General features: G+C 37.2%; 1 protein-coding gene across 2 annotated transcripts in view; it reads left to right on the top strand.

Annotated features, from left to right (window-relative positions):
• NIPBL (NIPBL cohesin loading factor) overlaps positions 1-8828 on the top strand; it is a 186149-nt gene extending 177321 nt beyond the window's left edge. The window contains exons 41-47 of one of the 2 annotated variants that reach the window (XM_063295737.1): positions 1567-1674; positions 2458-2658; positions 3667-3813; positions 5202-5494; positions 5666-5840; positions 7140-7325; positions 7855-8828. In XM_063295737.1, coding sequence (XP_063151807.1) covers positions 1567-1674; positions 2458-2658; positions 3667-3813; positions 5202-5494; positions 5666-5840; positions 7140-7325; positions 7855-8220 — 1476 coding nt within the window. In that variant the 3' untranslated portion in view covers positions 8221-8828. Of the gene's footprint in view, positions 1-1566; positions 1675-2457; positions 2659-3666; positions 3814-5201; positions 5495-5665; positions 5841-7139; positions 7367-7854 lie in introns of both variants that reach the window. The other variant, XM_063295738.1, reaches the window with a different exon arrangement.
• The last annotated feature ends 8465 nt before the right edge of the window (positions 8829-17293 follow it).

Here is a 17293-nt window from a genome sequence, read left to right as displayed (position 1 = left end):
TAGAGTTACCAGGCTACAACAGAAAAAAAAGCCACTTCTGATTCCAACCCTCTAGAATCACTTCCTGGGCTGATCACACAAGATGGGCAGACCCTGTTTGGAGAAGATAGGATTGTAGGTAACATGGGTCCATGCCCAGTATTTTTAGTTATCAAATTCTTTTTTCCTGCTTTTCAATATGATGAGTATTTCCAAGGTGTCTAATAATAGAGTAGATATTTATCATAAAAGTATATTAATAACTTTAATGATAACAGGTTTGCATAGATGCAGCTTTTCTAAGCTCTGTTTCTAGCCAGTTCTTTAGATTTGGTCTGTGTAATTCTGCCTGCTGTTTGTCGTATAATCTTTAAACTCTAACAGACCTGGTGAATCTAATTAATATTCACATGTTTAGTAAAATACACTGAAGATTGAAATTTTACTAGGAAGACAAAATTCTTCATTCTGACCATCAGTTGGTTTCAGGTATCCAATAAGTAGCATTTTTACAATTATTTATCTTCAGTAATTCACAAGCAGGGTGAAAATGGATTTCTTCAGATAGTAGAGTGTTGATTTTGGCTGAAGCAGCAAGAGAATGTACTTTTTTCATACATTGAACCCGGTACCTCATGGGCAGTGGCTAAATATGAATGAATGAAGTAATTATAGATTGAGTAGCCCAGATATTGATTTTCCAGTGTTTTCAAATTTTATGTGGAATATATGGCTTCTGCATTCAGTATTTCTTTAGTATAAAGAGAACACCTCTAAAGAGACCCTAGCCAGCTGGCACCTCTGCCGTGCTAGGCTGAGTATAGCACTGAATATATGGAAATGAGGTCAAGTGGCTCAAATAGCAACTTTATTTACTGTAGGACAGTGTAATCTTTAAAAGTGGCTATCCCTGGTGTCCATGTGATAATGAAAAAATGGTAATTAAAAGCAGTGGCACAAAGAGATGAGAAGTGGGGTGGTAGTACTACTGGTGGAGCATGATTAAAAGCAAGAGACAGTAAACTCCATAAAGAATGGCAAGGTGGGTAGAAAGGCAGCAATATGTAGAGAACAGCAAAGAGCCCAAACAAAGTAAGGTAGTGCTGGGTTCTTTCTTCCTTACCTTAACCTGTGGGCATGGTTCACACATGCTAAGCCAAGACTTTTTAACCAGTTTGTTCACCAAGCCACAGTAACTTGGTTATATATAATGTTGAGTCTTAATGGATGGGATCATACACCATATTTTGGTTATGAGTGGCCTTTCCCTTGGCTTATTGCAGAACTCTTTAGAAAGGTCATTTACCATATTTGCCCAGAGGAAATATGAAGTCTTTTCCCATTTTTTGAAGTGATAGGGTGGGTATTATCTGACATACAAATAATAGAATAATCTGCTATATTCACAGGAGGAAACTATTCTGTCTTGTCCTTTTAGTGAGGACTGTAGATGGGAGAAGAATGTGTTTGAGCAATTTATATATGAGAGAGATAATGTTTATACTTTTCAATTGTGAAGAAAATGGAGAAAAAGGAAACGAACAGAAATGTGGAATTCTTTCAATTCTGTTTTTATCTCTTTTGCAGTGTGTACCATATTTAATAGCAATGGGCACAGATCCAGAGCCTTCTATGAGGAACAAAGCAGACCAACAGCTGGTGGAAATAGACAAAAAATATGCTGGATTTATTCATGTATGTTGGCCTCCATTTATCTTAATAAAGTATCATATCTGTCTTTTCCATTTATATAAAAATACACAGAATCAGAGGAAGCCTAAAATGATCTTTAGGTTATTTTCATCATAAAAAAAGGTATCCTAGTTCAGTTTCTGCAGCTGGAAAAAATTGAACTGGAAATATGTTTCCATCAATATATAAAAAATAAATACATGTCATTGTAGACGGGTTTTTACTAAAGTTTGCATGTGGAATTTTGACATACTTCTTCCTGAAAACAAAAACCATGGCATGAAAAAGAGATTATTTTTTTAGAAGCAAGGAATACCTGCTTGTAGAAGGAAGGTGAAATTAAATGAGACCTGCATAAGTTAAACAGGGTGAGCCCGCTGTGCTCTCTGAGAGATGTTACAAATCCATTGCTTATGGCCTTGCCAGCTTTGGGATGTTTTCAAAATGCAGTCTATCAATATTGGATGTAAGATTTCACGATATGGAATTGCTCATCCTCTCAAGATAGGTGCAGATTGTAGTAGCATTGTTCTCTACAAGCTCAACTTTTTTTCAAACATACAGGTTTCTTTAGAAGAAACGAACTTTGTGTGCTTTTGTCACACAAGAAACAGTTACAAGCAGTTGGAATAGGAACAGCAAGAATCAAAATGAGGCTTGGGGAGAGGAGGATACGGAATCTAAAGGGCTGAGGAGCCAGGAGTCATTTTAGATTGGGGTGGGGAGTTGTTTCGTGCAGACTGACGTAAGAAATATGTAGGCATTACACATTTTGTTTAATTTCAGATGAAAGCAGTAGCTGGTATGAAGATGTCTTACCAAGTACAGCAGGCAATCAATACCTGCCCAAAAGATCCTGTGAGGGGCTTTAGGCAGGATGAATCTAGCAGTGCTTTGTGCTCACATCTTTACTCCATGATCCGAGGGAACCGGCAACACCGACGAGCCTTTCTTATTTCTTTGCTCAACCTCTTTGATGACACAGCTGTAAGTCTTATGCGGGCTTTCTGTACTTGTCTAGAACATCCTTGATGGATGCTTTTTTCTTTGTTTAATAAACTCTTAAGTAGCTTCACTGTTGAATTCTGTATATTTGATTTAACTGCATGGCTGCATTTATTAATCTAGTCTTGAAATTTATTATGATATGTCCCATCAAGTTGGTGTCAATTCTTAACAACCACATAGATAGCTTTTCTCCATGACAGTCTGTCCCTAACCTGGTCCTTCAGGTCTTCCAATAATGCTTTCGTTGCTGCTGTAGTGGAGTCCATCCACCTTGCTACTGGTCGTCATCGTCTTCTCTTTTCTTCCACCTTTTCCAGCATTAGAGCCTTCTTGAGAGAGCTAGGGCTTTGCATCATGTGTCCGAATTATAAGACAATTTGAGCCTGGTCATTTGTGCCTACATGATAACTGTATATAAAAACAGCTTGCAAATCCCAAAGAGGGCTTAGCAACGTATACCAGTTTCGGTGAATGTAATTGTAATTCATGTAAGATTAACAGAACAGTTGCTCAGGGGTTTCTGTGTTCCTGCCCCTTCATTTGATGCTTCCCTTGCACAGGAATTACAGTATATCAGAATCACCTGTAGATTCCCTGGTTCTGAAGAAGTTTCCTCCAGTGCCTGGTGTGCCATTGATACACTAACGGGGGGGGGGGGGGGGGGTAGAAATAGTAGGAGAGAGAATTTCTTCCTGGCAGATGTCCCAGTTACCTAAAATACTAAATAAGCTGAACACAAAATGTGGATTTGAATGGTTATGTCTTTCATATACATATATATGGATTTTACATTTCTCTTGGATTTTATTTATTTATTGGGTTTTATTATAATTGTTTTATGTGATTTTAATGTTTATGTTTTATGGGGAATTTTATTGTAAACCACCCAGAGTCCCTCTTCTGGGGGAGATGGGCGGTGGCTAAATATGAGTAATAAATAAATAAAAATAAATAAATATATGTATACATATCTTTTTACTTTAACAGAAAACAGAGGTGAATATGCTTTTGTATATAGCAGACAATCTAGCCTGTTTTCCTTACCAGACCCAGGAAGAGCCACTTTTTATAATGCACCATATAGATATTACATTATCAGTTTCTGGTAGCAACCTTCTGCAGTCATTTAAAGAGGTAAGTGAAATTCTCTTTTAATGCCGTATCAAAAAGAACGTTATTTCTTGCACAGGCATCTTTAATAATTCAATCTGTACTAAAAGGTTGGAAGCCAGTCCCTTGGGGAGGTGTTCCCAAGAGATCCAAACTAAGACAGTGCTCCTCTGTTGATCAAAGTAGTATCTCTACTGCCTAAAGAGTCTTAGGATAATTTTACTTTAGTCTGTGTAACTTGAGCAAAAACTATATTAGTGAAGATGAAAGGAGGAGAGAGTCTTTGTGTAAATCTAAGCTCTAAAACCATCTTTTTTAGTGCAGTCTTTCCACCTTAAGTTCTCAGGAAGTCCTAATTTTTAAGTTTCAACAGTTTAATAGGCAGTGCTTTTTATTCATGAATGTCAGTTCTTTGAATGTATTTCAGATGCTTATTTGAGTCCCTTTCTGAAATATATAGAATGTTTTACATTGATTGGATATTTTTGAACAGGAATATTTCGTGTTAACATGACTAAATTATTTTATTTATTTATGGATTTTTATGGCTGCCCAACTCACAAAAATATGACTCTGGGCAGCAAACAGTGACAAAAAATGAGCAAAAATCCTCATCAGCAACAAAACATGACCAGGGTAGACCAACATATACTATACCTCTCAGGGGTGAGCTCATCTGACATCTTGGCCCCACCACCTGGGAGAACCGTTAGGTCTTCAAAGCCTTCCTGGAGGCTAACAGGGTCGGGGCTAATAGACTCTTAGGTGCCATTTACTTATATGCACATATATGCACACAGACATACACAGAAGAGTAAGCATCACTCCCATGTGGTGAGACCCGTATGGTACGTAGACAGGAGCCAGCAATACGGACCTTTCCCATGGAGTCCATTTCTGAGGGATCACACAAGCCTTTATGAGGCCAACTTCCTCCTTCCTCGCATGTGCAGTTCGTGTCATATAAAAGTTGCTACCACACTGCAAGCAGCATAAGAAGAAGCCTCATGTGATGAGTAAAGTAGTCTGAAATATTTTATTCAGAGCCTTTGTTTATTTTTCAGAATTCGTTCAGTAATATCTGCAGAGGATTCACAAGGACTTTAGCAGTTATTTTTCTCATAGATCTTAGATATAAAAAGAGAGCTGTATTCAGTGAACAGACACGCTAAACACAGTAAGGGGCTGCCAGTAATGAAGTTAAACAATCTACTTGGTGGGACATGTCAGTTATATTCCAAATTGAAAATGAAATCACTGAGTGCATGTGTGTATATTTCAATGTACAAAATGTCACTCAATTTCCCACAGCCACTTTTTCACACTTGTGAGAAAAGTATTAGCATCATTGTGCAATTATGTAAGTTATTGTGTTGGTTAGTATTCTAAAGCAGTGTGTCTTTCTCTTTCAGTCTATGGTAAAGTATAAAAAAGAAAGAAAGCCTTCCTCTGATGAGGAGAGTGAAAGTGAAAGCAATAGCGAAAGTGACAGTGAAAGTGAGGAGGAAATTCACAAATCTCGGAAGTCACGAAAACGTGCAGGTTCTGATTCAGACTCTGACGAAGAAAATGATATAAATGCTGTCATGAAATGTTTGCCAGCCAATTCAGCTCCTCTGATTGAATTTGCAAATGTCTCCCAGGGCATATTGTTGCTTTTGATGTTAAAACAGCATTTGAAGAACCTCTGTGGATTTTCTGATAGGTAAGGGCCATTTTAGTTTTGCCTATACTATCTCTATTTCCTATGTTGGTGAGATCTTATTTGGGACCAAACTCTTGGGGACTTGAATCAATAACGCTTAAGCAAAGTTGACATTTGTTTCTGTAATGTTAAAAAAACATTTTAGTTTTCTTACAACTTTTTTTTTCTTAGTAAAATTCAGAAATACTCACCCTCTGAATCAGCAAAAGTTTATGATAAGGCGATAAACAGGAAAGCAGGAATTCACTTCCATCCAAAACAGACGCTGGACTTCCTTCGAAGTGATATGGCTAATTCCAGGCTCACAGAAGATGTGAAGAGGAATATAGTAAAACAATATTTAGATGTAAGTTTTCACTGTTTAAAACTTCACTATTCACCACTGGCTGAACTTAAGACTTTTTCCAGAGGTGTGGAATGAGACAGCTATTGTTTGAAATTAAACATAAAGTGATTCCAGACCCCTTAAAAGGAAGTTTTTCTTTACACAACACAACTGTGCAGTTCTTTGCCATTATATATGATGGTTTTAAGTAATTAAATAAATGGATGATGAGGGTATTTATCACTACTGATCTTCATGGCTATATAACAGCCCATGAATCAGAAGCAGCGTATCTTGGATATGTTTGTTTGTTTATTAGATACATGAACTGCTTTAATCATACAACTCGCAGTAGTGTACAAAAACATAAAAATCTATGTCGATGAATAAAATGTACAGTATTTTAAATAAAAATATGTTAAAATGCATTTCTAGAAGCATCAATGCTGGAATAGGTAGTGATCTAGCAGAGCTTTTCTTTATTTTAAAGTGTGTTGACTGATAATAAATCGGCCTTTTCACTTTGCTTATTGCACAACATGGTTCTATTGTCCTGGGGTAAGCAAACTAAAATCTTGCCCCATTAAAAACATAAAAATTAGGAATGTACAAAGCAGCATAACTGGTTCCTGCACTATTCTCTTGTTTTTTGGGATCTTCTGTTTTTCCCTCCAGATCAGATCTGTGAGGTCTGGGAGTGCTCTGTTTTCCAAGCTAGAGGCTTCATCAGGGAAGTTTCAACCATCGCCTATTTTGGTCCTGCCTAGTGTGTACAGGTTGACATAAATCTACGTCTCCCTGCTCCTAATTTAAAACCTTAACCTGATCCATTTTCTTGGATCAGCCCATGGGGGATGGGGGCGGACAAGGTGGAACCAAATGCTCCAGGGACAGACCATGGTGTTGTGTGCATAACTTTTAAAAAAAGAGCATATTTTATATTCTGGAATTCTCCTCAAGCTGCTGCATGTCCATATGTCAGACACCTTCTGTAATTAGAGCCAATCCATTTCCTTTTGTTCCCAGCTGTGAAGGTTTTTCTGTGTAGAGGTTTGCATAATCTTTGAATCGAAGATTGTGGGCAGATGGGTTGAGAGGAAGGGCCAGATGCTCCAACCATCTGGTGGCTTGGCTGGAGCTGCAGAAAACTGAAAGCCTAAAATGTTTTCATTTGCTGAGGGAGATTAGTTTTGCTGAGGGAGAAAACAAAGTTTTGTAATAGGTAATTTCTACTTAAAAAGTTGGCTAAAAGGAGGTTATGTAGGACATACCTCCTATTTTAAAATAGTTTCTAATCTCACTCCCTGCATCCTTTTTCAGTTCAAACTTCTTATGGAACATTTGGATCCTGACGAAGAAGAAGAAGACGGGGAAGTGTCCGCAAGCACAAACGCTCGCAACAAAGCTATTACCTCGCTGCTCGGAGGTGGCAGCCCTAGAAACAATGCAGCTGAGACAGAGGACGATGAGAGTGATGGGGAGGATAGAGGAGGAGGCACTTCAGGGGTGAGGCGGAGGAGGAGTCAACGTATTTCGCAGCGTATTACGTAAAATGATTTTATGTGCTTATCCATGTCCGTCTATAATAAAATGTACATTGAGTAATGTAATGCATATGAAAAATTTTGTAGATAGAAATTCTTAACCGTTTATACAACTTTTTGTAGAAAGTTTTAACAAAAACACAATAAAAACATAGAGATTATATCTAGTATAAAAAAATAATTTCCTTTGGAATGTATTGTGTGTATCCTTTCTATTGTTGCCAAGTTTTTATGTAGCTTTATGATTCATTTGTATATATAATTTTATATATCAATAAGAGTTTAAAGAGACGGGTACAAATTAAAATATGTGATTTTGCAAGGATATGTTAACCCCTTGGCGCTGGCGGTCGCGTCTCATTGCCGGCAATGGAATGTGTGCCGGAAAATCCCAACTCCCGGCGTCAAGGGATTAAAAGCAATAAAAGCAATAATTTCAATCAAGTTCTTTTGTGTAACACTTGGTCTTTTTTCCCCTCCCAATGTTTTAGTCATTGAGAAGGTCAAAACGAAATTCAGACTCTACGGAGTTGGCAGCACAGATGAATGAAAGTGTTGATGTCATGGATGTCATCGCTATTTGCTGTCCAAAGTACAAAGATCGACCACAAATTGCAAGAGTAGTGCAGAAAACCAGCAATGGCTTCAGTGTTCAGTGGATGGCAGGCTCCTACAGTGGCTCCTGGACTGAGGCTAAGCGCCGTGATGGCCGCAAACTGGTGCCTTGGGTAGACACTATCAAAGAGTCAGACATTATTTACAAAAAAATTGCTCTAACGAGTGCTAATAAGCTGACTAATAAAGTGGTTCAGACTTTACGATCACTGTATGCCGCCAAGGATGGAACTTCCAGCTAATGCATTTGTACACATGCAGCCAAATTTTACAGGAAAGAACAGAAAAAAAAACTTGAAATACCAACTTTCTGGCAAAAAAAAATCAATTTAATGAAGAGTAAGAATGACACCTGGGATGCAGGAAACAGAAGGAAATGTTTGGTAAACATTTTTGTGGGAGCTTCCTTCGCTGTTGTGCAGCAGAAACTTCTCAGTTCATTTTTACTCCCACTGTATAATAGTTTAACGAAAAAAAATGTTTATATCTTGGAAAAAAAACCTTTCTGTTTAAAAAAAAATAAACAAGTGAATGTTGGAAATTAGTCTGTTAATGTTCTTAATAAAGTGTTCTTGGAGTTTAACCTAGCAGCGGATGGCTTTCTTTAGCTTAGCCCAGTTTCAAGGAAAGCATTGTTTTTCCAGGCTGTAAAATGGCAGAATCTCCTGGATATATAATTTATTCTGTTGGGGGAAAAAGCATGCAGTATCTATGACCTACCTGCAGGAGGAGTTTTTGTAAATGTAGATTTTTGATGTATTAGGTCACCCTGAAATAATACAAGAAAAGGGATCCCCAGCAAATCTGGTGGAACGAATACTGCAATAAATTTTTTTACTTCTCTTTGTTACTTGTCTGTTTCCATTTGAATTTCTTATTGTAAAGATCTGTTAAAATCCATTTATATTATTTTCCAGTCTTTTATGTAAAATTTACTATATCAGTGGTTTTCAAAGCAAGACATAAATATTGTTTATACAGTTTGTATAGGCTGATTTCTGAATAATTGGTATCTTTATCCCTTACAAGGGTGTAAACACAAGTTAACTCCAGGGTTTTATTGTATCCTGCAATATTTAGTATTAACTATATATGATTTAGCACTGTGCCAAACACATTTTCAAGAGTACATTTTGATATAAAAAGAAACTATAGTTTATGCCTTGTATGCTTCAATTTCTTTCTAATGCTGTTCATATGGCAATGTTCAAAACATAGGAAAAAACATCACTCTGTTCTGAGTAAAGAAACATGTATATTTCATTAGGACATCAGAGTGCATTACACTAGGACATAATGAGCAAGGCCATCTCCTGAATGGTGGTGCGCCTGTATTCTGTTGTTGGTTATTATTTTATAATCTAAGTGGTACTCCCTCGCTGAATCAGTTGGAGCCTGCAAATGTCAGGAATGAATATGGATTTGTAACTTATAGTTGCGCTAACTTAACCGTTTTAAATGATTTTTTAAAAAAAGCTGGACAGAAATGGCTGTATTGTAGATAGGGTTTTTTAATTACTTGAAATCTGTTTTCATCTTTTATACACTGAAAATGCTATTTTAAACTGTCTCTGGAGTGGTGCTTCAATGTGTACTGTCACCATTCTTTCAGAAGCTGTTCTATTTCTGGATAATAACACAAAATAATTTTTGCATATTGACAAAAGCAGAAGAAATGAATAGCATAATAATTAGCAAATAACTATTTTAAAGTCTTTACATTTTATTTAAAAGTGGATGTTCATCAAAGATCTTAGATGCATTCAATTCAATTATAAAATTAATATATGGTGGGGTGTGTTTTTATTACATTCATTTACAGAATTCTAGTGTGTTACTTGATCTGTAGGAAATAGTAACACAATATTCAAATTCATTATCTTGTACAGAATTTAAGAATTAAACTGACATGACTAATAATTCATCAGAATCTAATTGCTCTATGAAATATTTTTCATTTCCTCTTCTTTGTCGTAACTGCTGCAAATATTTCTGGGGCAAAATCTAGTTTTAATGTTGTGAAAGCGAAAGCAGTGCTTCATTCATGCAATTATCTTTTGCCTAATTTCTATTTGTACAATACTGGGAGTTAACAGTCACTCGATTACTCTCCTGGGTATCTACGAATTGATTTTATTATGTTCAATTTTACCAGGAAATTAATCACATAGCTCCATATTAGTTGCTGTGAAATACAGCTGGGGGGTGGATTCTTGATAATACATTACATGAAGAATTAAACCTATTCCTTAGAGCGAAGGGCCCAAAATGTATAAAATGTAAATTTAAAAATTGGGCTTTTCAGAGAAAGTTCCAGAAAAGAAGAGTACTGTTGGTGGTTGGAAAATTCTATTTCTGGGTGTGTGTTGAGTATTCCAGTTCATTCCACTGACTCATATTACATGAAGAGGTGAAACTCTTCTTGCCCCACGAACACATGGGTGCCTGTTCTCCTTGGAGGCCTGAACTGGGACTGCCTACATTTTAGGAAGGGATATAAGCAAGTAAAAAGTGAAGCCAAATCCAAGTACGTTTGAAGTGAACATGATTGTCGGGCTTTGCCACCTCACACAGCAGTATCTTAGAAGGAATAAGAGATTCCTTTTGACCTCTGACAGTCTTTATATGGGGGATGGGGTTCAGTTAAAGTTGAATGGGATTGTTCAAGCCCTAAAAACTACTTTATTAATATAAATAATTACTGCATAAAATATCTACACGCCCTCACCCTAGAGTTTGTCCATTATTGTACACATGCAGAGCCATTTGAGTGAGTGGCCATTAAAGATGAAATTATAAATAGTTGTCCAAAAGGGGATAGCGACAAAGAATCACAGAGCTAAATGGTGGAAAAGTCAAATAATTGTGAAGCAATTCTGGAAAGGAACTGGTGGTGCTGGCACCATGGCTCAGGCAGAGAGAGGGCCTGTTCTTGATGCACATCTGGTAGCTTCTCCCTTGGAGCAAGAGAGATACTCAATACACTTTTTGCACCCATGTCTTCAAGAGCAATGAAAGCTAATCTGACGGTTTGCAGTCTCCCAAATCCAACTCACCCGCTAGGCCATATTACTCCCAAAGTTACCAACCCTCAGCCAGTTATATCTTCATCAGCTTCCAATTCCTCCCTCCCTCCTTGAATAGCCAATCCAGTTGCTATGGCTAAATAACTGGCCAATTGCCATCAATTATCTAGGGAGGCAACACTTGGTCTCCCAGCCCAGCTGGGGTATAGGATCTAAACTGATAGAGACAGGATACAAGCAGATAGACTTGATAATATGACTGTAGACATCCAGTGCTATGCTCCTCCCTCATCTCTGGCTTCAGAAAAACTGAACACACTTTAAGTTTGAAGTAAACTAATTTTGGGTTAAGGACTGGCAAAATTAAATCCAAAGCTTAGTAAATCGAGGTCTATGTTTCCTTCTTATCAAAAACTAATTAGGTATATTCCTTCTGTAATCTTTATCATTAGTTACCTTTAATCAGTTAATAATTTCATTTTCAACCAAAGCCATTTTTTTTTCATCTTTAGTTAAGGGTTCTAGATTTTCCAGATGGTTCATGAGAATTGAAATCCAATTTTAATTTCTTACCCAATAAATGTCTAAATATCTCTTACTATCTTGAGGGAATTATAGCTGGTCCTAAGGGGAGATGATAAATCTACAGATGAGCCCATAAGGGTACATATTTAATATTGTCATTGCAAAACATTGACGTTAACAAGCCAATGGTATAGTTTAAAATCTGGAAAATTAAAACCACTGTTACTATACGAAAGTCATAGCTTTAAGAGAAATCATTGGGGTTTATCCATTCCATTAAAAAATAACCATTCTTAGCAGTTTATTTGACGTATCTAACTGGAATTTACATAAGCAATGCTCTTAAGATGTGCATCAATCTGAAGCCATATTAATTCACACTACATTTACCCTAGAGATGCACAAGTATTTTCATCCATGCCTTCATACAGGTAGTTCTCACTAAACACAACTGGGATTGGCAACTCTGTCATTAAGAGACATAGTTGTAAAGTGAAACATCACATGACTGCGCTGACCTATGATGTCAATTCAGTTGTGGTCATGAAGCAAATAACCCACCGTTGTTAAATGCAATAGCATGTGACCATGACTTGCAACTTCCTACCAGCTTCCTCATTGACCTTGCGTATGGGAAGCTGGCTTTGAATGTTGCAAATGGAAATCACATGACTACGGGATGCTGCGACTGTCATAAATGCACACCAGTTACCAAGCACCCCATTCGCAATCATGTAACCATGGGGATGTAAAAACCGCAAGTTTGAGAATTGGTTGTAAAGCTCCTTTTCAGCGCCATGGTAACTTCAGTCACTGAACAAGCGGTATGAGTGAGGACTACCTGTATTCCTCTCTGTCTATGCTCTACAAGTTGAGGTAACTTTTTTTTACTACACAGAGTATTTTTGTTAGAATAGTAATTGCCAGGTATTTAGGAGAACAAGAAGAATGAAAGAATCCTAAATTTTTTACACATTTCCATAGATACCTTATTACCAATAGGTTAAATATTTGGTTCATTCTAATGTACTGCATATCCAGAGTATTTACTATATTGTTGTACCTTTTCTACAAATCTGGATAAAGATGTTGTAGTAATATTTTAACATGTTACATCACCTTGGTACTAGCATTCCATTCCTGCTATCTGAAGGCCACCAGATTATCTAATTCAGCACTCCAAAGGCTCCAACACCCCATTAAAAATTAAAGGAGATGGGGGCATCCTTACTTCCAGGTCTCATCTTAATTACAAAAGGAATAATCCCACCAGTAATTGAGCAAAAAGATTAGAGTTCCTTCCATCATCAGACATTGTAGGAGGGGAACTCTTACGATAGCCCAATCTGGTAACCCCTTTTCAGGCTAACAAAAGTTATGAAATAGCTCACTTTATCAGAATCCTCTTCCACCACAGTTGTGGAGAGGCACAGAGATGACATTAGATAAACTATATGGTGATACTTATAAAAAGTTATTTTAAGCACAGGAAGTGAATAAAACATTAGAAACTCAACTGGCTTCACCTTAATTCCTAGAGGTAGATTCCCACCTAGAGGCGGGTAGGGAAAACAGTCTTTCAAGATTGTTAATATAATCCATGTTTCTCAACCTTGGCAAGTTTAAGATGGGTGGACTTCAACTCCCAGATTTCCCCAGCAGGCATGTTAAAGTTACCAAGGTTGGGGAATTCTGGAAGTTGACGTCCACCCACCTTAAACTTGCCAAGGTTGAGAAACCCTGCTATAGCCTATATTAATCAAGTGGGGTTCCAGTTCTTGAGGGACTGTTTCCTGGCAACACCCTATGTTCCAAAGGAGCACTTCTGGTGTGTGAGAGGACTCCCGTACTTGGCTCCCTCTTAGCCAAGTAAACAGCTAAAAATGAATGAAAAATAAAAATAAAAATCCAGCACCCCCTTCTGGCTGTATAGCATGGAGGTGACCAGATGTATCAGCTCTTTTTCCAACCCAGGAGATAGGCCAATCTCCTGGAGAGTCCAGATAAAGAGCAATCAAACTTATTTTTAAATAAAAGAAATAAAGTAACTTTTAAAGTCTAAAAATTGTAAATTGTAAAAATATTGCAGGAGCCAGAACAGGTCTTTATGATATACTGTAACATTGGCAAATTAGCTGAACTAAGCCCAAAGACCACAAGATGTCATTGAGCATTACCATTCCTCCAGGCTCCAAGTTTGATAGAGCTGAAATAATTTCTTAGAGAAAAATTATGGTTTCGAGGTTAAAACAAAACAAAACAAATAGCGGCATGCACAATCTGATGCACGTAAAAAAGAGGGTTTATACGATTGGATTTGTACAGAGATATGAAGAATATTGGACTTAAGCAGACACAGAGAAAAGAAATGATTTGTAATAGCATCTGCCTTAGCCCATAATAGCTCTCAACCCATTGCAGGATCCTTGCCCCCCTTCCCCCCACCCGACACTCTCATAGGGCCCAGCAAGGGGAAGCTGCAACAGAGTTAAGGGAGTTTCAGATCTAGATGTCCAAAACCCTTTCCACCTCTATTATGGAAAACTAGCATTTCATCATACCTAGATATTTTTATAGCATCCTCCATGCTCAACATAGGAGGGCACTTTAATTCGTATGAATGAACACTTTGTCCCCAGGGAAGGGAAAAGACAATATTATGCCCTACCTCAACATCTGTCCTGACACAGCAAGGTGCTAAGTGTCCTTCACATAACCCCAGGCACTTCAAGCCTGCTGAGCCCTTTATCAGCACCACCTCAAACAAGCTCAACCAATGATTATAAATCAGATGCTACAAGATCAATCTATCAGAATCTCCAGAAAGGTTGCTAAATACCCAGCTGTGTCACAATTCCCCTCACAAGCCACTGGGCACACCCCACAAAGAATTAAGTCTGGATCCTGCTCTGTACTTACCTTCATGAAGCCTGTTTCCACTTTTCCTCTCAAACTCTATATATGATGAACCACGACCGTACTCACTAGAAGTTGGGTCCGACCTATTGTTGTGTATGAAATGGGAATGTTTCTTGTCTGGTTTTTTGACCTTTTGCCAAATAAATAAGCAAAATTGGACTTGAGCACATGAAGATGAAAACAAATGAACATTTCTACCTAAAACATTTACCTATTTACCTTAAGCCTGAAGCCAAGTTCTCTGCTTCTTTACTCTGGGCTTCCCTTGTCCTGTAGGGGTCATTCCAGACCTTCCTGGGGAAACAGTACACCCCATTTCTCCTCCCAGCTCAGGCAAAGCGAATTCTTCCTCTGGTCCCATCGAGTTCTGCCTCCGGTTATAGAACAAAGCGTTTTCTGCCCCCGAGGAGGGGCTGAGCACCTACCTTTGCTTTCTGGGACAGAAATCAGGCCTCCCTTAATGTTGATTTTACTTACGAAAAGGGATGTGTATTCCCAGTGTAGGAAAGCAGCTGTCATTGTTGTAAAATGAATGCAGGCTGTCATCACAAATGGAAAAGCCATTTTTTATCAGAACATGTTCCAAAAATTGTATCAAAGGCCCTGCATTTATTGAGGTCAATACATTATTATCTGACATTAGTCTAATATTATCTGAGGCTTGATGGCTTTTCCTAAAGTTAAATTGTGCTGGATGAATTATTGAAGGTAATACCTTCTATAATCTTCATGCAATAGCTGACAGAATCTTAGCAACTATGATTAAGAAGGATATCAGAGGATAATCTGCAAATTTGTAGGATCCTCTTTGTTTTCAAAATATCACTATATAAGCCTCATAAAACGATAAAGACTTCTTTACTGATATATAGTTAAATGGGATCTAAGCTCTTCCCATACTTTTATACTATTCAATAGGAATCCTGTCTGGCCCTGGAGCTTTACAGATGTTTAGTTTATTTATTTAAATTTATATCACTGCCCATCTCCCCCAACGGTCTCAATAGTATCAAGTGTCTCCTTCAATGCTAAGAAGCTTTCCAAATTATTCCAATTAAAAAAACCCATCCATCTGCTCAATGGATAACATAAATGTGAATAAAGTACCATACAATGAGAATTTGTTACTTTATAATCCCTACAAATTGCAGATGCTTTGTTTCAGATATCAAGCTAGGATTTTACCAGGTTTTTCCCTTTCTTCCCAATCTGTCTGCTGAATACATAGTGAATATTCAGTTTGTAATGCACATGTATTAAGCTCCAATTTAATTGATCCAAAGTATGGTAGGATTCCTATGTATGATCTGTAGCATAAAGTTTCAAAGCTTCTCTAACACCTTTTTCTAATTCTGAACTGTTGGAATTATTGGGGATCAACTCAGCATTGTCTCATAAGCATAAGGGGGTCACTAGCAAATTGCATCTCTATTGTGCTTGTGGGATGTCATGTGGGTCAGCTGATTTCCTCTTCCTCCTTTTTCTTGGGCTTGGGATTAACAGTCTCCATTACCCATCTGGCAGACATGCAAGCAGGGGGGCTGCAGACTGCAGCTCCTCACCCTTGCTATTCCACATAGAAAGTGTCTACAAAGAACCAGTGATGATTACGTGCTTTCTACTATGAATCTACTTGTATCCAGATCTACTGAATAAAAGTAAGCTATCTCTATTTTCCTTCTTCTTACAGTTTGAAGACTAAATTTATTTCTGAATGTAATTAAGCTTAATTTGCAAGTTCCTTTGTTTCACTCTTCTACTCTGCAAGATTGCTGTTAGCTGCTTGGAGTTCTTTTATTAACCTTTAAAAACTCCATCATGAACAAGGTAATTTCTTACAAGAGGCACAAGCTATTGTCTCACCAGGTATGAATGCTAAATCCCAATCATCATGTTTATTGAAATGTTGGGGAAAAAACTATTTTTTGTTGGTTGACAAACTGAGGGTCATCTTGTTATGATATACTATAGTACCACTTCCTATTGGTTTGATTCATTTTTCTAAGCCAATTATATTATTGGTGTATGGTCAGATATTGTTACTACACCAATCTACCAATGCTCTACTATATTAACTATCAATTGGGATATTCAAAAAATAATTCAATCATGAACATGTGCCATAAAAGTCTGATGAAAAAGGTATATATTCCTGTTTAACCAAAGCTAATTGTCTCCATATATCCACAAAGTTAAATTCCTACCTAGTTACATAGGGACTACACCAAACCTGAGGATAATGATTTTTTAGAAAATCCATCCCTATCCAAGATTGGATCCAAAACTTAATTAAGAGCCCCAGGTCCAAGTACCTGGCCCACCATTAAACCAAAACAACTTGCAAAACAATTACATGAAATACATGTTATTTTCTTAGTTGGAGCATAAAGATTTATCCAGGCCATCTGGCTCGCCCCATTATTAACCATCAATTCATATGACGTCCATCAATATCCAAAACGTTTTCTCAACTATAAAATGTGAGAGTTTCCTAATTAGTAATGCCAAACCTCTGACAATTTTAGAATTTCCATTAATATAAATCTGTTCCACTCAATCACTAGCCAAAAGATGTTTTTCCTCAGAGAGGATATAGGCTTCTTGCAAACAAAACAGAAAACAAAACAAAACCACCCCTTCAGATCTCAACTACTTTGAATTATAATCCTTTTAAATATTCCCCCCAATTCTTTAACATTCTGCTATACAAAAGTATTTGAAGAAAAACAGTAAAAAAATTTTTTAAATAAATGATTTTATAAAGAAAACAGCAGATGTCATTCTGGCCATCATCGAAATACAAAATTTCAAAAGACTGAACATTTTTCTCCAAGTAAATAATTAA

The sequence above is a fragment of the Candoia aspera genome, chromosome 2 (assembly GCF_035149785.1).
Source record: "Candoia aspera isolate rCanAsp1 chromosome 2, rCanAsp1.hap2, whole genome shotgun sequence".
Classification (NCBI taxonomy): Eukaryota; Metazoa; Chordata; class Lepidosauria; order Squamata; family Boidae; genus Candoia; species Candoia aspera.
This window is presented reverse-complemented; position numbering and strand designations above follow the sequence as displayed.